The sequence below is a fragment of the Lynx canadensis genome, chromosome A1 (assembly GCF_007474595.2).
Source record: "Lynx canadensis isolate LIC74 chromosome A1, mLynCan4.pri.v2, whole genome shotgun sequence".
Classification (NCBI taxonomy): domain Eukaryota; kingdom Metazoa; phylum Chordata; class Mammalia; order Carnivora; family Felidae; genus Lynx; species Lynx canadensis.
In genome coordinates, this window is record NC_044303.2 from 100,660,403 (window position 1) to 100,681,708 (window position 21,306).

Sequence of the window (21,306 nt, forward strand, 5' to 3'; positions counted from 1 at the left end):
GAAAAGTCACACCCCTGCCCCCCAGAGCCCCTTTGGGTTTCGTATGCCCAAACTTACCTTGCTCAAATAAGACTTTCCCAAGTAACTTAATGGGTTCTGTCACTCAGGAGTAAGAGAAGGATCCCACCAGCTCCCCGTGCCCCTCGATGTATAAAGCTTGCGTCCACTAATCTGCCTCCTGCATGCTTCCTCGAGACGCACTCGAGACGCGTGCATGTGCTGAGCTCGTTGCATGTTTTCAGATGATGTCTGATTGCACCTCTCTAGGAGATGTACGGCAGCTGCGTCACCCTTTCCTCTAACACGCTGACCGAAGAGCCTCTGCGTAACCGTGCACGGTACGTGGTGCTAGCGGGTGCCTTGCGCGGCAGGGCCACGCCTTTGCTTTCAGTTGCATGACCTTGTAAATTACGGTACCAGAGCACCCTTAGCAGGAGCCGAAAGGACGAAGAAAATGCCACCTTTCCCCCCGCAAATAGAAGCAGCCAGTCTTATAAGATGGGCCTTAGGAAGGGAACCAGTGCCCTATTGGAGGGGCTTTGATCCAGCCGCAGAGAGCGGAGGAATCTACTCAGTTTACAGACGCGCTGTGTCTCCCAGTTAGTTGACTTTGGCTTTCAGGCTTTGTTTTAATGGAGTCAAGTACCAAGTAAGTCTATTATTTCTTTTTAGTGTATCACTTAGTTCTCTAATTTTCCCCTCATACTCCTGGATTTTTTTATCTCTCTTTTTCTCAGCTTCCTCTTTTTCCATAACTTTATCTTCTAGTTCACCTATTCTCTCCTCTGCCTCTTCCATCCGAGCTGTGGTGGTTTGCATTTTGTTTTGCATTTCCTTTAAAGCGTTTTTCAGCTCCTCGTGACTGTTCCTTAGTCCCTTGATCTCTGTAGCAAGAGATTCTCTGCTGTCCTGTATACTGTTTTCCAGCCCAGCGATTAATTTTATGACTATTATTCTAAATTCACTTTCTGTTATATTATTTAAATCCTTTTTGATCAGCTCATTAGCTGTTGTTATTTCCTGGAGATTCTTCTGAGGGGAATTCTTCCGCTTGGTCATTTTGGATAGTCCCTGGTGTGGTGAGGACCTGCAGGGCACTTCCCCTGTGCTGTGGTGTATAACTGGAGTTGGTGGGCGGGGCCGCAGTCAGTCCTGATGTCTGCCCCCAGCCCACCGCTGGGGCCACAGTCAGACTGGTGTGTGCCTTCTCTTCCCCTCTCCTAGGGGTGGGATTCACTGTGGGGTGGCGTGGCCCGTCTGGGCTACTTGCACACTGCCAGGCTTGTGATGCTGGGGATCTGGCATATTAGCTGGGGTGGGAAGGCAAGGTGCACGGCGGGAGGGGGGGCAGGCTTAGCTCGCTTCTCCTTAGGTGATCCACTTCAGGAGGGGCCCTGTGGCAGCCGGAGGGAGTCAGATCCGCTGCCGGAGGTTTGGCTCCGCAGAAGCACAGAGTTGGGTGTTTGCGCGGAGCGAGCAATTTCCCTGGCCGGAACTGGTTCCCTTTGGGATTTTGGCTGGGGGATGGGCGGGGGAGATGGCGCTGGCGAGCGCCTTTGTTCCCTGCCAAACTGAGCTCTGTCGTCCGGGGGCTCCGCAGCTCACCCTCCCTTTGTCCTCCAGCCTTCCCGCTTTCCGAGCAGAGCTGTTAACTTATGACCTCCCAGACGCTAAGTCGCGCTTGCTGTTGGAACACAGTCCGTCAGGCCCCTCCGCTTTTGCAGGCCGGACTCGAGGGCTCTGCTTGGCTGGCGAGCCGCCCCTCCGTCCCGGCTCCCTCCCGCCAGTCCATGGAGCGCGCACCGCCTCGCCGCCCTTCCTACCCTCTTCCGTGGGCCTCTCGTCTGCACTTGGGTCCGGTGACTCCGTTCTGCTAATCCTCTGGCGGTTTTCTGGGTTATTTAGGCAGGTGTAGGTGGAATCTAAGTGATCAGCAGGACGCGCGGTGAGCCCAGCGTCCTCCTACGCCGCCATCTTCCTGCGCCTCCTTAAAATTCTATTTCCCAAGTAAGTCTAGAAATTAAACTTCCTGTCACGGGTGGAATGAGCCCATCTCTGATCAGAATCAGCACTGCGAAGCAGAGGTGAGGTTCGGTTTCATCGCTGATCCTCAGGCTGAAAGCGTCATCACCGTGCTTGGGAGAAGCAGGGCCCTGCCATTCTGAGATTGCGCTAGCTTAACACCCGGAACCGCCGCACCCATCAGTGAGCCAGTCTGTGAGCCCACCAGTGACACAGGGGTCTTTCGCAAACAAAATTGTTTACGGTCCAAAGTGCATGGGCTGTGCACCTAAAAGGATCATGTCCGAAGGTCCCCGGCGGCTCAGGCACTTCCCTGGGCCAAGTCCTTCTGCATCAGGACTTTATTTCCTCCCGAGGGAATGCGCACCACTTCCTGACAAAGCAGGAAATGGAAAAGGAGAGTGGTCCAGGGTGAGTGCATGCAACCAGTGCCCTGTGACTGGCTTCTCTCGGAAGTAAACCCCAAATTCATCAGAAGGGAGACTATTGCTTGTAAATCACTCAAACTTAATTTAATTTAATGACTTAAATTAAAGGAACACAATGGCACCTCCTCCAGCACCCTTCCCAAACCCTCCACAATGTTTTGGTGAATGTATGCCTGTTTGTACGTATAATGATAAACACACATGAATAGGGGTGTGTTTGTTGTTGTGAGGGTAAATTTCAGGTCAGAATACCAAGGTGCAAGAAATGTCGTTCTCCTTTTTTCCCCCCCCTTTAAATCAAATGTAATCAGGCTGGGAGAAAGGTAAATACCCATCATTTCAGGGAGTGCCCCTAAGGGTCTCACTAAGTCAGTGTATTGAAGGAAGCACCTTGGAGCCTGGGTATTAACTGGTCACCACCATTCAGTTTGGGTCAGATTCACATGTGGCCTGAGTCTGGGCTGCTTCTGTCCACAATGGAGCAGGGAATCGTGGCCAGTGCTGAGAACCCATTGCTTACTGGCTTTTTTCTTTTCCTCTCAACCCATCTTCCCCACTCCTATACCCTTCTCAGTCCCATATGAGGTCCAATGTGTCTTCAGGTGCCTGGAAAATTCTGCTTTTGTCATTAAACAGAAGTCACCAACAATACCCTCAGGAAAGGCAGCACAAAGACTTGGCAAACTCTTGGGAGAGAGAAGGAGAACATCTCTCCTCTCTTACAGGTTCCTCCAGTACCTGGAAATAAGACAGTTGGTATCACAGTAGAACCATCCTGCCAGAAATATTTCATCCTGTCTTTTCACAAGCAAAGGAGCAAAGCTGAGCTGTCTTCTATACTATAATTATAAAAACGCCTGGGTGCTCAGTTGGTTATGTGTCTGACTCTTGATTTTGGCTCCAGTCATGATCTCACATCTGTGAGTTCAAGCCCCGCATCAGGCTCTCCGTCAGCACAGAGCCTGCCTCAGATCTTCTCTCTCCCTCTCTATCTACCCCTCCCCCGCTTGCATATGCAAAATAAATAAAAACATTGAAAGAAAAAAATCAGAGCACAAACGAGGTTTTAGGGCTACTCAGCTGTCTGACACTAGGGTACCACTTTTGTACTCCGTTTAAGAAACAGTCCTTCGGGGGGCGCCTGGGTGGCGCAGTCGGTTAAGCGTCCGACTTCAGCCAGGTCATGATCTCGCGGTCCGTGAGTTCGAGCCCCGCGTCGGGCTCTGGGCTGATGGCTCGGAGCCTGGGGCCTGTTTCCGATTCTGTGTCTCCCTCTCTCTCTGCCCCTCCCCCGTTCATGCTCTGTCTCTCTCTGTCCCAAAAATAAATAAACGTTGAAAAAAACAATTAAAAAAAAAAAAAAAAACAGTCCTTCGGAAGGTTCAGTCTTGAACCTCAAATTCACTGGCTTTACATATTAACAGAGCTTGAGTGCAGTGATCAGCAGAAACCCCAAAATAAAAATATTCAGTGTATTTTATTAAGTAAGCATCCCTTACTGACCCCTTCCCCTCCCTACCTTATAAATTAAACTCTCCTCGATCATGGTTGCAATTTAGCATGTGTTCCGTAGAAAGTGAAAACTCACCAGTTTGCTCAGGCTGGAGAGGAGAGGTTCCTGTGACTCACTCATAATTACAGAGGCAGAGAGAACAAGGCCGGAGTTCACTCCTTAGATAAAGTAAGGATGGATAGCTGTAGTTGAAATGAAGCTTCCTCAGAGAAATGAAATAGCATGAGATTGTGAGCATGAAAAACACCTAAGTGACTCTAATGCTTGCTCCATTTTGCCTTGGGGACCATAGAAAGAACATCCCACAGAAGGACGCAATATGGAAAGAAACCCAAGTGTTCATCCATCAGGGACGCCTTCAAATCTTGGCCCAAGAGTTTGCTTGAAGGCTAAATGACTCCTCTCGGGTAGCAGGGATTCCCCAGGATTATATAACTTTGGAAACCACTGGGGGTCATTGGGTTGGAGTTGGTTCCAAACATTATGCCCCTGAACGGCCCTATTGCTGTGTCCCCGGAGAAAGAGTGGGGGGCAGTGAGACCTAGTTCCAGGCAGATGCTGGAACCACATTTTAGTTCCTAAGAAACATCTGTTTTTCCTGGTAAGAGAAAAATACGGGCAATAAATGCATTTTAAAGAATATCACCTCTGTATGGTAGTTCTGTTTACTATTTATTTTTCTAAATTGGTCACAGCTTGATAGCAAAAAATCTAAATTTCTTTTCAATGTCCTTTAAAAGTAGATTCAACTCCATTACTTTGGACAGCTTTCCCAGTGTGTTTTCAACTGCAGAGGATGACTTTGTTTATAACAAGCAGATTTATCTTTACTTTTCCTTATAAAGGACAAGTTGGTTTTGAGTTATTACAACTCCAAGGGAATGTTTGCAATTATTTGTCTTAAAATGCCAATAAGACATTCATTTCCCAGACTTTAAGTCCATGTGAGACCTATAACACAGGAAGTGAGATTTGATTCCAGCTACCAATAGGCAGAGAGCATTATCCCCTGGCCGCCATCAGTCACACCCCCTCTGACCACAGTGACATTGTGGCCTGGAACCCTAGTCGTAGCACCAGCACGAGAGCAGACTTGTTAAAAAAACATTAAGTAATGAACACCATTAGTGTTCATTTTACTGCCAAGGAATTAGCCACACCGGGAATTACACATCCAGAACCAAGAGCTAGTATCAGATATTTTGCATCGATGTCAGTGTTGTTCGATAGCCACTTCAGCGGGAGAGGTGTATTTGGCCTGAGATGATGTGAGGCGTGGCAGTGGTCATCTGCCGTGCCCAGAAGGAGGTCAGAGTTCAGGGAACTCACCCCCGCCAGCGCGTGTGCACGCACGCACACACACGTGTATGTCCTTAGTGTCGGGGTATCATGCTAAACAGAAAAATGAACAAAGATGTGGAAGCCATTGGAAAAGGAGAGGTGAGGCCCCGGCGTAAGGCTGTCCCAAGTACAGCGTACCCTCAGCCCCACTGACGAGCCCTTCCAGAGCCATGACAGACAGATGCAGTCAGCACAAAAAAGGAATCCCTGATCCTGCTGAGTAAATACACCCTTGCCGTAGTCTCTCTGAATACAGTAAATTAACCACATTCTAATCTTGTCTTGAATTTTTTAGCGTAAAGTATTTACTTTTAACCCATATGCTTTTTTAAGGATTCTTGAAGGGATGTTTCTGTAATTACTCAGTCACTGTTGCGTTACCATGCTCTCTGCTACATGTTGACTGCAGAGTTCTAGAATGACTTCCCCAGGGCAGACAGAGTCTTAACCAATGTAACAGTTCAGAAAAGTTGGTTCAAGCGCTAATACTAAAAGGGGATTTAGTAGTTAGAGACATTAGCAATATTATTGCTCAAAAACTGTACTTTCCACTTCTAAGCCCTGATCTGAAGTGTGTGTTCTTTTTTTTTTTTTTAAGTTTATTTGGAGAAAGAGAGAAAGAGACAGAGAGAGAAAGCATGCAGGAGGGGCACAGAGAGAGAGAGAGAGAGAGAAAATCCCAAGCAGGCTCCACACTTCCAGCACAGAGCCTGATGCGGGGCTTGAACCCACCCACCATGGATCAGACACCCCACCGACTGAGCCACCCAGGCACTTCAGTGTGTGTTCATTCTTAATATACTAACTCTGGGACCTAGAGCCAGTCCATCAGTAGGAATTGATAGCAGGCCCCTGAGGTGCTTTCCTCAGCCCCAGAAACCCCTAGAACCCACCTGGTCAGCTTCCCCTTCACTCCTCTTCATGTATCCCCAGGTTCTGTGTTCCCTGCACAACTCTTGTCCCTCCCACCTTCACCTTTGCTTCCATGAGTTCGTACTAGTTTCAGAGGGAAAACCCTTATTTCATACTGAAGCTTTGTCCCTGTGACTTGGAGGAGAGAGAAGACCCCAATCTTGAACATTTCTCTAAGGGAAGGTTCTCCTTCGTATAGGCCACACTACTGCACTGTCATTGGCTGTTGCATAGTACAGTTGGGTGTGTATAGAAAAATACCCATGTGTGGGGAATAGTTAAAATGATCTGACCTTCCCAGTGTCTCAGCACAACTTAGCAAACTTTTTATAAAAGCTGCAAGAGTTCCCAAGGATGACCAGAGCATGATTCACAAATGGAGGTGTTTTTTTTTAATTTTTAAAATTTTTTTAAGTTAATTTTTTTTTGAGAGAGAGAGAGAGAGCACATTGAGGATGGGGAGAGAGAGAGGGAGAGAGAGAGGAGAGAGAGAATCCCAAGCAGGTTCCACACTGTCAGCACAGAGCCCAGCAGGGGGCTCGATCCCACGACGGTGAGATCATGACCCAAGTCGAAACCAAGAGTCAGACGCTTAACCGACTGAGCCACCCGGGCGCCCCAAAGTTTCTTTTCATATGCCCCATATACCCACTGGGAAAGGAAAAGGCACATTCCACCACAGGAAGACAGTGAAACCTAGTTTAGTCTCAAAGCCCTGATGAGACCTAGAAAAAGCTATTGCAACTAAGATCCCATGTTCAATCCCCCTGCCCTTGGAAGGCAGGAAATGAGCGTGTGGAACAGCCGTGAGCTATAAGTAGGAGGGGTACAGAGGGAACACCTGCCTTCAAACCCAAAATCACCCCACCTGAAATACATTTTTCCAGCATGTGAATTCTTGGATAAATGTAATCACAAAATATAAGAGCAAGCAACTCCCTTCTCCCACATCCACCCTCCTTTCCTCACCTCCCTCCAGGGTCCAGGTTTGAACTGTGTAATGTTCTGTTAGTGTCATATTTGCACCACCTCGGCCACCACAGGGTGTCTCCAGACATTAAAAGAGAAATGCCTGGGGGAGCCTCAGTGGCTCAGTCGATTAAGCTTCCAAGTCGTAATCTCAGCTCAGGTCAAGATCTCATGTTCCTGAGATCGAGCCCTGCATAGCGCTCTACACTGGCAGCACGGAGCCTGCTTGGGATTCTCTCCCTCGCTCTCTCTCTGCCCTTCCCCTGTTATCTATCTCTCTCTCTCTCTCTCTCTCTCTCAAAAATAAATGTATAAACAACAACAAAAAAAAGAGCAGTGCCTGTTTATCAACTCTTAGTAAGGCTGGAGTTTCAGAGAAGCAGCAATCTGTTTGAGGCTTAAAAGTACCAGACTTTACCAGACAACTTCCAGTACCTTCACCAAGCTTCCCTGCTCCAGCCACAGTCCTTTGGGATTTTCCTTCCCACACTGAGAACAGTGCAGATACATTACCGAATGCCACAGCCTTGGTTTGCCAGTGCACTCACTGCAACGTCTTTAGCAAACAGCCACGCATTTTGCTGTGCCAGCACGAGGCAATGCTGCCTTCATAAAAGAGATCAGGGTCCAGAGACAATTAACAGAGGACACGGTTAAAACACCAGTAAACTCCGTAAAACGTATACGGTGCTTGACAGCCTCCCGATATTGCCATCTTTACCCCCAGTGTCTCGCTCAGTGCCTCGCACACGCTAGCAACCTCCTAAACATTTGGCGAGAGGGAGAGTGGAGAAAGCTAAAGAGGGAAAAAGAGAAATAATAAGGACTGAGCCCATCACCCCACAGAAAGAATGGTGTCTTCTGTAAAAACCTAGGCCTTGGGGCGCCTGGGTGGCTCAGTCGGTTAAGCGTCCGACTTCAGCTCAGGTCACGATCTCACGGTCCGTGAGTTCGAGCCCCGCGTCGGGCTCTGGGCTGATGGCTCAGAGCCTGGAGCCTGCTTCTGATTCTGTGTCTCCCTCTCTCCCTGCCCCTCCCCCGTTCATGCTGTGTCTCTCTCTGTCTCAAAAATAAATAAACGTTAATAAATAAATAAATAAATAAATAAATAAATAAATAAATAAAAACCTAGGCCTTTTGATTACAACCCACCTACCTACAGTGAGTTTTACTGTGGGTGTTTTAAGGGCAGGTTTTCATTCTTTGAACCAGAATCCCATCTTTTAGTGGGTGGGATTTCTAGATTTGCTCTCGGTAAAGTGCTGAAGGAGATCACAAAAAGTTACAAAGTCTCCCTGTTTTGGTGATCAGTGAAAATGTAATGCATGCCCGTGGGCCATTTTTGACTAATCCTCTAAGTAAATTGCTGTCTGGTCACCATGGGCTATGGAAATATGGAATCCAGGCCTGGATGAATCAGCAAGTTAGATTACTTGAAAAACTGTTACTTAAATTTAAGCCTTTCTTCTTTCCAATTTTGGTCACTGAGAATGTGATTTCATATCCAAAAATGAAATCAAGGAACAGCAAATTATCTGAATAATTCATGCCAGAATTACCCAAACACTTTTGTTCTTTTGAATACTGGTAATTCAGGACTAGGTAATTGAAGGATGCAGAGAGGCTTGAATTATCCTGAAATTATTCAAATAAATGCCTCAAATTAACATTTTACTTGCTCTAGAGTCAGTCCTCTTCATGCTGGGTTTTGTCCCATGGAAAGTGTTCTTTTTTAGTATTTTATGACCACCACACCCCTCATATCAAAGCAGAAACACTTTGTTAATGTCTAAATGATGATATTATCTTTAGACTATAACCTAAGCCTTCTTTTTCACTTTTATTTATTTTTCATTTAATTTTTTGTTGAACTGCTCTAGGTACATACAATAGTCCTACTAGCATTATAACAAAAACTAGCTGTCCTCTGCCCAACCTACCGTGTCCTGTTCCCACTTTCCTGAATCAGTCATTTGGCTTTCCTTCAGATGTATTCTCTCGTATCCTGTACGGCTAAATCATATGCTCCTACAAGTTTTCAATTTTAGATATTCTCTCTGTTATATATTGGCATTCTACTATAGAAGGTAAAAATGACAGCTAACAGTTACAAAGCATTATACGACTGTTGTAACCTTCACAACAACACAATATGGTAGATACTAGTATTACAAGATTTTGCAGATTGGAAACCAAGGCACAGAGAGATTATGTATCTTGTCCAAGTTTATACAGTAAGGATAATAAATTGTGGAGCCAGGATTCCAAAACTCAGTATTCTCCATGATGAACCAAACTTGTCTGTCTCTATTTCAGCACCCAACACTGCCCCCCACCCAACACACACACACACACACACACACACACACACACCCCTACCTACATCCTCTTGCCACCATTAATATAGTTGGGATTAAACATATCTTTGAGATTAAATCAGTATTTGGTGTTTATTATTACTGTGGCTATCTAAATATGATTCACAGTGAATGCATGCAGTATGCTATATCGTATTCCCTTTCTAATTATAACATTACATTTTCTGAGGAGAAAATAATTTGGACTTCTTAGTTTCCAATTCATTTCTTAACATTTTTCTGGAGACAGAAATCTTCTTTCAGTGCATTCAGACGAATCAGGCGTCTCTCAGTTTGTCTGTTCATAGAGACAACCTCTTTCCTCCTGCCCTACTCTGGACTGCTGCTATCTGGCAGTGCTATACAGCTGCCTTCCCGGAGTTTCCCATATACATCATTCTGGGAATTTCTTTTGCTTCTCTCCTGTCTAGAGCCCTATTTCCTGAATCTGTCCTTTCTCATTTTTGGTGTATGCTCTTGTTTTGGTAAACAGATCTCCTTCTTCCTAGGGAGGTGGATGCTAAATTTGTTGAGACTCTGCCTGTCTGATAATATCTTCAATTTGCTCTCATACTGGATTAGGTGTGTTTGGCTGGGTATAGAATTCTAGATAGGAAATTATTTTCCCACAGAATCTTGAACACATTGGTTCCTTTTCTTCTTTTTTCTAATGTGTCTGTTGAGAAGCTCCATTTCTAATTGCTAATCCCTTGGAAGTTATTACGATTTTCTCTTTATTTCCCAGTGTTATGATTTCTTGTTACTTTGTCATGATTCTATTTTCATTCCTGACCTGTGGCACTTGGAAGGCTTTTTCAGTCTTGAAACCTATATGCTTCAATTCTGGGAAATGTTTTTATACACTGTCTTTGAATGTTTTCTACATTGTAATTTCTCTGTTCACTCTTTCTAGAAATCTTATTATTGTAATGCTGGACACACTGAGTCAACCCTCAGGTCTTTATCTTTATCCATACTTTATCCATCCTTTTTATCTTTACCCATACGTTTGCTTTTTCTAGTTCTTTCTAAGGTATTTATTGACCTGTACCTTCCAATCTTTCTAATTTTTTTTTATTTTTGCTGTAATAGTGTTAATTTCTAATAGTATCTTATTGGTTTTCTCTTTGTTTCCTTTTTATAGCATTATACATGCAAGACTTACTTAAATTGTACAATCAAATATAAATGTATATTTTTGTCTTTTCTTCCTTTTTGCAAAAAAGGTGGCAAGCGATAAACACAGTTTTGTCTCTTGCTTTTTCTCACCTGACACATTAAAGTTCTTTATGTATTCATGTATAAAGAGTTTCTTTATTCTTTTATATAGCCACATATTATTTCATTGTATGAATGTACTATTTTTAACCCTTCATTTTATTGACATTCTGGTCATCTCCTTTTGACTTATAGCAGCTCTTTATATTTTACGTATTAGAAAGACTAACCCATTGTAATATGAATTGCAAACATTTTCTCGGTTTTTCTTTTCTTGTTAAAAATGTTTAAAGTTCTCATTGTCTCCCTATGTTATCTCTGTTAACTTTGACTTCCATTTCTCTGTTTATTTTGGTCCCTGTCTTCCATAGTAGCACTTTACTCAAATGTCTGATGATTCCTAACTCATTTATATTAAAGAACAAAACAGTAAAGCTGAATAGAAGCTCTGATTTTATGGGCGAGGCTCTCTTGACTGGTAGATGTTGCTTCATATACACACTGGCAAGGACTAGGCTCTTTTTTTGTGAAAATCCTGAAGTGGCAGTATTTGTAGGTCTTTTCTCTTGGCCAGTTGATTTATCAAGCTAAGGCAACTACAGTCTCCTGGTAGAGTCAGTAACCTGAGTGCCAAGAATCCATGAGTCAGACCAATAGGAGACAGGTTGAGAATTCTATTCTCACTTTCTCACTGAGGGAAATGTTCATTTAATCTCATGGTTTCCACCCCCTTCGGCTGAATTCAGAGTCTCTCTGGTTCATGCCTTGCAAATTGTAACCTCCAGTCTTCCTTCACATTGGGAAAGGGACAGTCACCTGGCCGCATTGGGTTGGAGAGGTAATCTGGGATATGAACTGTTACTTCCACAAATTTTTCAAATCAACCTCCCACTCTCAGCACCCACTCAGTACCCACTGTCGCCAATCAATTTGTTGGGTTCCCTGACTGAAAGTTTAGATTTCTGCGTCTTCTCCTCTACTAAATCAATTCCACAGGTCCATCAACCTTCCTGTTTCTGAAAGTGTTGATATTTTGCCTGTTATCATCTCCTCGCTCACTTCCCTCATTTGTTGAGATTTATACCTTTTTTTATTTCTTTACCTTCCTTTTAGCATTGTTTTGTAAGAAAGGGGTGGCAAATGAGTGTATTTAATCCACCGTGTTTAATTGGAAGTCCCTCGGACATCTTTTAATCAGCCAGGGTTTTTTTTTTCCATTTCTTCCCTTTCTTGTCTTTGGAAATGCTCCAAAGTTCTGTTTAGGGGCACCTGGCTGGCTAAGTCGGTAGAGCAGGTGACCCTTGACCTCAGGGTTTTAAGTTCAAGCCCCCTGTTGGGTATAGAGTTTACTTAGAAACAAAATCTTTCTTTAAAAAAAGTTATATTCAGACAAATAAATAAAGTAAGAATTAGAACTTTCAGATGGTGATGAGGATCAAATATTTCCTAGAACCCTGAGAGTAGACTACATGGTCTTTGTAAGCGAGCACATTTCTGAGGCCGTAAAACTCCACCTCGGGTTCTCATCCACATATGTCCTCATGTTAGGAAGTAGCATTCCCAGAAACACTGTTTTTGTCTGATGTACCAACAAGAAGGAATTTATTAATATGTAGGCTACCCACCTTCAGGAGAGAACTCTTCTCTGGAAGATTCTTATACCTAGAGTGTGAGTAATATCTCATGTAAATGAATGCATCTACCTAGAGGGAAATTCACTTAGGAAACAGAACTGTTCCAGGGCTTGACTTGTCCTTCTTCCCATAGGCTCACTAAGTATCAGTTATTGATGGGAAAACAGCATTGCTGCTCCCTAGTTTCTTCTTTTTCCCCTAGACTTACCTACTTAGGGTCTTCCAACATGCTGCTACTCAGTAGTCACATCCCCTTAGCATCTTCTTTATGTGATTAAGGTTCAAGCTTTTTGAAGATTCAAGATATCACCAGGGAATCCATGTCAATCAGCTAGAAACAGCTCTTGTTTCCACTCGACCAGCATTACTATGCTTATTATCTTATTTGACTCTGATAAAAATTCACTGGACTAGAATTGTGCCTGGATTCCAGTCAGCATGCTTGAGAAATTACTTCCAGAACTGAATTAAAAGTGTTCAATAAATATGCGTTATTACATGACTATAGCTTTTATTGTTTAAAGAGTGGTTTATATGAAAAGAAAATAATTTGCCTACTGGAATGAAGTGTTCTTCAGTGTGGTTTGTATGAGGGTAATTTCCATTTTTGGTGAGCTGTTTAGTGGTGTTGTCTTGTAACTTGACCACAATTTTATCTAATTCTGGCCTTTATGGTTTCTCTTCTGCTTAGGCATAATGACATCAACAGAAAAATGAAGAAATCCTACAGCATAAAGCACATTGCTGAGCCAGAGTCAAATGAACTCTTCTTGTAAATCACTTTTTTATTATCTCTCATTGCTGCCCTTGGGACACCGTTTGGAAGTTTCTGGACTATCCACTATGGAAATAGAATCATGAGAACAATGCCTCACCAGCAGAAGAACAATATCAGGATGCCTTAAATTTATAGTAGTAGACTCTATAATACACATTTTGGGGTGATATTTGTATATATAACTTGTTTCTAAAGAGATGCTGTTTAAAAGCATGATCGGGCAAATGTTATGTTGTTTTGAGCGTGGATTGGTTCAACCTGCCCACGCAACGTCCACCAAGCCACCGGTACCATCTTTTATGTCATCCATTGCATGGGTGTTTGCTAATGTTGACTGAACATTCTTTTTCCAGTAAAATGGGCAGTTTGGCTCAGTTCCTCAGTGAGACCAGGTCAGTGGTACTGTTTTCTGTCAAGAGCGTTTTTTCTGTCATTTCTACTTTTTGTATAAAGGAAATAAAACAATGTTAACAGCACCTATAAGCTCGAGGCACCTACTTTCTAATCAGCCTATGATGTTCTGGTCTCTTAGGGACCTTGAGAGTATTTTGATTGCTGATATTTTATTTCAGGAACAAACTGCCAGGTTTAGCTATTTTCCCATAGGGGTGAAATAAAACATTCTAGTTTTCATTAAGTACTAAAGGATCAGACAAGTATATAAAGTAAGTCAATTCCTTCTGTCTTCTCAAATCCCAGCGTTGACATGAGAAAATACTAATGACAGCTAAGGATTCAGCCCCTGCTTGGGTCACTTTTTCTGTCTATAACACATTATGAGACCTGTCTAATCCCTTTAGGAGACAGTGTGGAGCCTGAGTTTATAACAACCCTATTGTTGATACAGCTCTTTGAATGCATGTAAGCAGTAAGTTCCAGATGGTTTCGTCCTATCATGTAAGAATATATTTCTGTTGAAACTTCAAGAGTTTTATTTTCAAAGTGTTGGCATGGCCCATAAGAGGCCTGTCAAATTTGAGTTGGGAAGTCAAATGTGTTCTTACCAGTAGGAGGGAGTACTGTATGCTATTCACAGTTACTAGCAGTGTTTCTGCGGTCAACTGTGGACCATTCTGTATCCTGGTGGGCACCAGAGGCCTAGAGACTGAGTTGAGAGGCAATCTTGCCAATGTGGATCGTGTGACAAACTTAAGCTTGACAAGACGAAGGAAGGTATAGAAAAAGGGCCTAATATTCAAATGCCTTTTATGTACTAGCCACACTTATGTGGAGATATTACCGTTACCCTTTTATAGCTTCAAAATTAAAACTTTGGAAAGCTTAGGTCCTACATCTGAAGTCATGCTACGTGTCACTAGCAGAATTGGCTCCAGCACAGGTATGCTCATTACCACCACAGCACTGTCCTACCTGTCCTGCCCCATGTCCTCTCTTTAGTGCGTTACCCACTGGACTAACACACAGGAATCATGAGTTGTGGGTATGGGTTCCACTTCTGGACAACTCTGGTCGTGGCAAGAAACCTTGCCTCCTCGAGAAATCTGGAAAAGAGCAAGGCCAGTAGGTAAGTTCCTTTCCATCTAGGCATTTCAACCAGTTTGCTCTGTCCTTGTTTGGGTCTTATGAGTTCCCCTGGTTAGAGCCCAGTGCCCTGTGTGGTTCCGCCTTGCTCACCTTGTCTTCTCCTCGAATGAGATGCCCTATTTTGATTTGGGCCCCTTGGACTCAAGTACTGTTTCTCCTTCTTCACATTTCCCTGCTGCGTCCTGGTGTTGAAATTCTAATAGAGAATCTATGGCCAGCACGTGGGAAACCTAGATTCCCGTGTTTTCCACCTGTTGCTGAAGAGATGACAGTAGAGTGACACAGCCAACCTTTTGGACTTAGTTCTAGAATGGGGCTTGCAAAGGAATGGGGACCCAGAGAGTGCTCTGTCTGTCCCCCTGAGGCACCCTAGCTTTGTTCTTAGACAGACTGGGTCTTTTAACTTAAAAGTTGAAGGGGGCTGAGCATTGTATAGCGATTTTGTGAGCCAGACACTGAGTTCTCAATGAAACATAGCAGAGAAAACCAAGAGTTTGAAAGAAAGAGACGCTACCTTGACCTAGAAAATTGGCATTTCAGTTGTTTATTGATGCAAACATTTCATTTATTGATTTTTTTGAATGTTTATAGATTTTTTTAAGTTTTTATTTATTTATTTTGGAGAGAGAGAGAGAGGGAGAGAGAGAATCCCAAGTATGTCCTGCACTGTCAGCACAGAGTTCGACGTGGGGCTCAATCTCACACACCACGAGATGATGTCCTGAGCCAAAATCAAGTCAGATGTTTAGCCAACTGAGCCACCCAGGCGCCCAACGCAAGCATTGCAGATACCACAGTACTAAGCCCAGAAGAGAAAAGAATTAAAAAAACAAAAAAAGGTAAAATCAGAAAATCAAGGAAATGGAGACTAGCCAGACTGCCGAGGCAATGCATTCTGTGTCTAATGATGTTGTTAGGACACCAAAGATGCTGATCCTTAAATCAGGCATGTTCACCATCTTTACCATCCAAGTTCTTTATGAAATGGATAAATTATGCTTGCTTGAAATAAATAGAACTGATGTGTTCCTTACCACAAGCTTAGTTTTGTGCAGACTTTGTAAAATGAACACACAAAGTCTTCTATCTTTACAGAAATGGAGACACACTTAGATGTTAAAGAAAGAGACAGTGTGTTTCCTTTAAGTAAGCTGAAGTCTGGGGCCCCTGCCCCACCTCCCTCCCCCTGGGCTAGTAAAGTGAGTGAAGCTCTAACTGCATGCCTAATTATATGCAGCAGAACAGGAAGCTCAGCCCCACTGTAAAAAACTCTCTCAGCATCTGTCTGCATCTTTTAAAGACCGGCTTGTTTTATGCCACTGAAGGGACTCGTATTGCCAAAGTTCAAACATCAAATTAACCGTGTTTCTCAGAAAAGATAACAAGATACCAAACCTTCACCACTTTGACTGGATTGAATTCCCATTCTTTATTCTCATAAACTAATGTTTATTAGTTATCGAGACCTCACCTCTAAGAAGAAACTTCTAGAGCTGCGTCGTGGCGTTAGGAGTGGGGATGAGACTCTTAAAGGGCATCTTCACGTAAATTTTGAAAATTAATTCTTTTCCTCAAAGCAAATATTCGCAGACAACATACTGGATCATACGTGCTAGAGGAAATAACTATAAAATATTTAAATAACTGCCTGAAAGACTCCCTGATACAGAATGGGTTAAATGTTACTTCTTCAGTAGCCACCTATATGCATAATTGGAGTTGAACTGATAAGGCCGAGTAAGAAAAGGGATCCATTGCAACAGGATTGATACCATTTCCCCACGTAAAAATGGAGTCTATGCTGTCTATTGCCTTACAACTCATCTGTTGATCAGTCTCTCTAAAAGTCCTGTGTTATCTCTGGTATTATTCCCCCTTTATTCTTCACTGCACAGTTTAATGTAACTTTTTCAGTGCTTGATTCCTGTCTCCTAACGAGACCCTATGTTTCTTTTTTAATGTTTATTTATTTTTGAGAGAGAGAAAGCGGGCAGGGGCAGACAGAGAGGGAGACACAGAATCCGAAGCAGGCTCTACGCTCTGAGCTGTCAGCACAGAGCCTGATGCGGGGCTTGAACTCATGAACTGCAAGATCATGACCTGAACCGAAGTTGGACGCTTAACCAACTGAGCCACCCAGGTGCCCCTATGTTTTGTTTTGTTTTGTTTTTTTCATCTCAACAAGAATCTTTATGTCACCTCTCATAAATGGTGGCTAAATATCTACTGGCAATTTTTTTCAGTATTTTTCAACACCTACAACCCTTATATCCGTCTCATTTTCTTCTCATTTTTCCCCATTCTTCTTCCACCCCTTCCTCCTCCTGTTTTTCCCTTTTTCTCTCTTGCTGACATCTCCACACCCCATTTTTTCTCCTTTGTCTGCCCTAGGCTCCCAAGATCTGGAAACCCTTTTCATAGGATCTTCCTTGGAAGAAGCCTGGCAGAGGGGTTGCAGTAAATAGAAACGTGCTAGACCCATACTTACAATGAAAAGGAAATCTCTCCTTTCTTGCCACAGCACAGAAGCAGAAACAATCCTCTTTCTATATGCCGATGTGGTCAACAGATTCTGATGGAGCCCGTGCCAAGAATGGGGTCCTGTGCTAGGCTCTCTCTTGGAATAAAAATAATTAAAAAAAAAAAAACACCCAGAAGTTGGCATTAACTACAGCGGGAGCATACAAAGATACATAAGTTAACAAATTGTGTATTTGGAAGGACCTGTGGGGAAAAAAAGTATTGTAATTGGTTCATAGCTTACTGGTTCTCAAACTCTGCTGAACATTAGAATCTCCTGGGGGAACTTTTAAAAACTTGATGCCCAAGCCAACCCTATAATAAATAAATTCAATTCTCCGGGTGGAACCCAGACATCAGTATTTATAAAAACTTATCCAAAATTCCAATTAGGCCACCAATCTTTAAAACCAATGCCTTGCTACTCAAAGTGGGGCCAGGCAACGTGGCATTGGCATCAACTGGGAGCATATCATACATGCAGAATGATCTGGCATCCACTGTGGCCTCTGCTTCTAATTTTGTGATGCTGTGAATTGTCCTTTGAGACAGTACTTGAGAAGACAGACAGAAAAAGACCCTTCCTCAAGGAGAGGGGAAGAATGGAGAGCCCTTAACCCTGGAGGTGGATATGAAGAGAGTATTAGGTGTTTTAAAGAAATATCAGTGGGCCCATCACACTCTTCTTCTGTTTAGTGTGTCTGTGTGTTTAATGTGTAACTGTGGAAATCATATTCAACTGTAATTTCCTCTGCAGAAAGTTAAAAATCATATAGAAAGGGAGACATCTTTTCTGAATGGGATAGGTAGAAGAGAGAACAATATTTCAATAAGGGATCTTCGTTTTTAATTTTAATTTTTTTTTTTTTTTTTGAGAGGGAGAGAGACAGAGCATGAGCAGGGGAGGGGCAGAGAGAGAGGGAGACATAGAATCCAAAGCAGGCTCCAGGCTCTGATCTGTCTACACAGAGCCTGACGGGGGGCTCGAACTCATGAGCCATGAGATCATGACCTGCGCTGAAGTCGGACGCTCAACCGACTGAGCCACCCAGGCGCCCCTACTTTTTAAATCTTAGAGTAGCTTTTCCATTGTTATTTCTCAAGATTGCCTAAAATCTGTACATAAAAAATCAAATTATCCAGAAGCTACCCATCTGACAGTGTTGTAATGAAGACCAAACACAGCAAAGCAAGGACTAAAACCCATCCTCAGTGTTCCTCCTCAACCACCACTGGGGGGGCTTCCCATGAATGTCAGCAAGACACAGGATATATTTTATGACTTCATGACTCAGTAGAGTGCCATAATGTATGCCAAAGACATTCCTCCGTTTACACAACACGCATGCACACACACACACACACACACACACACACATGAATACACAGTCAGTGTCTACCACGTGCACAGCTCTGTCCCACGTGGTAGAAAGGCAACCATAAATCTAGGGTAATAAACGTATATAGCTTTTGATGAAATGTGGAAAGTCTGAGTTAAACCGGATAAATTTGGAAAATATAGCCATCTGTTGCGATGTTGTGCTCATATCCATAGGAATATCGTATAACTGGATTTCTTTTCCTTCTACGGTATTTGTTCTTACAGTTGCCCAGCCAGTCAGGAACAAGGAAGGATCTAACAGCTATTATTTGTGGTCAGCAGTGCTAGCTGCCTTCTCAGGATCCTTTCTCTTGTTCTTCCCAATTAGGAGAAGCCAGTTAAATGTTCTCAGGTAAAATCACTTTACCAGATGCACTGGCAATTAGGAACGGTCACGTGACTGTTCTGGCGAATGAAAAGCCAGTAGAAAGCATACGGTGCCTCTGAATGTTTTGTGGAGGAAGAAGCTTGCCTGGCATTTATCTTTTGCCGCTTTTCCGTTTCGGGCAGAGCAGCACCTCTTACAGCCATGAGAACAAAAGTTACATGCCAAAAAGGGACCAGAAGAAAAGAGATAGAACCCGGTTCCATGAGCAGCTACACAGGCCTTGGACTCTCCCCCCAAATTATGTGAGTAAAATAAGCTCTTTTCATTGACTAAGTCTCTTCCATCTAGCTTCTGGGAAGAGTAGCCCAATATAAAACCGAAACGAGGTACTCATCCTAAAGAATGAAGAGTCTACATCTGGTCATTGGAATACAGCAGTGTTTCACAAATTATATTTTGTCTACCATTAGGTTTGGGAAATATTTTAGCTGTGCTTCGGGATAAAAGTATGTTTTGCTCTTTTGGAAAAAGAAAACCGAAAACAAAAACACTGTGCGGAGAAAATCCTTTGATAGATTATGATGTGCCACCTTCAAAAGTCTGGGGCTTAGTCCCCAGTCATTGGCAGTGCTGCTGGCCCAGAGCCCTGAGATGCTAGCTTTCTCAGAGAGTTGCCATTTGCTAAAGAAAGCCACCTTGCCCAAGAGCACACCCTTTCCGAGGACAGCTTGTCCCCAGTGAGTGGTCTTTGTGGGGGTGTACAGACCCAGCTCCTTATCCAACTGGATACAACCCCAAAAAGCCATGCAAATTCAGAGCTCCCCATGGCTTTCACCCAACGTCCTCCTCTGCTTTATCCTGCTCTCCTCCTCTCCCTTCCCTCCCCCTCCTCTTCTCTCGTCTTCCTTAGGTGTTGTTTCCCCAAGCCATCTGCAATAAACTACGCACTCATCGCTAAATCAGAGTCTGTTTACCAGGGAACTCAATCTGTGAGAGCATATTAGCACATTCAAGTCTTGAAGAATCTCCGAATTTAAAAGCAACTGGTTCCTCTGTGTTTGGTGCTTCAACGGATCTGTAAACCCAAGGATTTTTCCTCTGGAATGTTTGTTGGTCACATCCTCCAGGATTTGTCTTAGTAGGAGTTCGGGTCCTAGTGGAATCAATTTTAGATTATTGTACCTACATGGAGATTGTTATGGTAAAGGCCCAGTGTCAAGTCAAAATGTATGTGTCAGGGCAGAGCTATTTAGCCAGATTTAAAAAAAAAAAAATACAGCCAAAGTTATATTCTGTTTTAATACAACTTCATTTGTTTGCTAATCATCTCAAGTTGATACTTAGCCTGTGGGCATTATTACTGTATCCCATGGTTCCCAGGCTACAGGCCCAGACATAATCCATCAATCTCGTTTCACTGCTGAAGGTTGAACTACATCCTAAGTCCCCAAAGAAATGTCCTCTCTGAACTATGGCATTTATCAAAAATCAATATAAGAAATGGCCATACAGGAAAAACAAAGTTTCCCTATATTTTTTTTTTTATAAAACTGTTATTGAAACCATCATATATTTTCAAAGTCGATGGCTTTATAAGGGACCATAAAATAAGTTCTTCTTAAAGTTAGTGCTCGAAAAAAAATCTGCCTGTATAGAAAAACTGGCATGCTTTTTTTTTTATTAGCTAATAAGAACCTTATATAACTTGTGTTTTCCTTTTCGTCTTGCCTGCCAGGAAAAGGTCAGAAGTAAAGTTTGCATTCAATCTCAGTAGCAATCCTTAGCTCAGTGATTTCTCATTGTACCCATGCCAACTTCACCCCTTTCCTTTGTCCTTATTTCTTTATTCTTTCTTTTGAAATATATTTGACATATAGTATTATATAAATTGAAAGCATTATATACATTTATCCTTTTTCATGATTGTGACACATCTGTGTCTTCTATTATAAGTCACTGCTAGAACCTTCTGAAAGTAAAGTAGGCTGAAATAAATGTTTCTTCAGGTTTGTGTTTTTTTTCCCCAGCTTATACCCCAGGCTGCTCAATCCCTTTGTTTACCTGATGTCAAACCCCAAAACAACTATGTGTGTAAGGCAATGCTGATTCAAAGTGTAAGACAACTGTTACTTTCAAGTTGCTCATTGTCTTTTGAGGATGGGAGAAGTCATAGACACACAGAGGTCAAATGCAAGAGAGAAAGAGTATGTGTGGGGCTCCTGGGTGGCTCAGTTCGTTGAGCGTCCGACTCGATTTCATCTCAGGTCATGATCTTGTGGTTGTGGGTTCGAGCCCCATGTTGGGCTCTGCACTGAGCAGAACCTGCTTGGGATTCTCTCTCTCCCCCTCTCTTGACATCG

At 43.1% G+C, this 21,306-nt stretch overlaps 1 protein-coding gene across 2 annotated transcripts in view; it reads left to right on the forward strand.

Moving 5' to 3' along the window:
• The window catches only part of LOC115515011 (synuclein alpha interacting protein), a 160,859-nt gene extending 147,217 nt beyond the window's left edge, over positions 1 to 13,642 (forward strand). The window contains exons 11-12 of one of the 2 annotated variants that reach the window (XM_030317119.1): positions 268 to 338; positions 13,086 to 13,642. In XM_030317119.1, coding sequence (XP_030172979.1) covers positions 268 to 338; positions 13,086 to 13,170 — 156 coding nt within the window. In that variant the 3' untranslated portion in view covers positions 13,171 to 13,642. The remainder of the gene's footprint in view (positions 1 to 267; positions 339 to 13,085) is intronic. The other variant, XM_030317139.1, reaches the window with a different exon arrangement.
• The last annotated feature ends 7,664 nt before the right edge of the window (positions 13,643 to 21,306 follow it).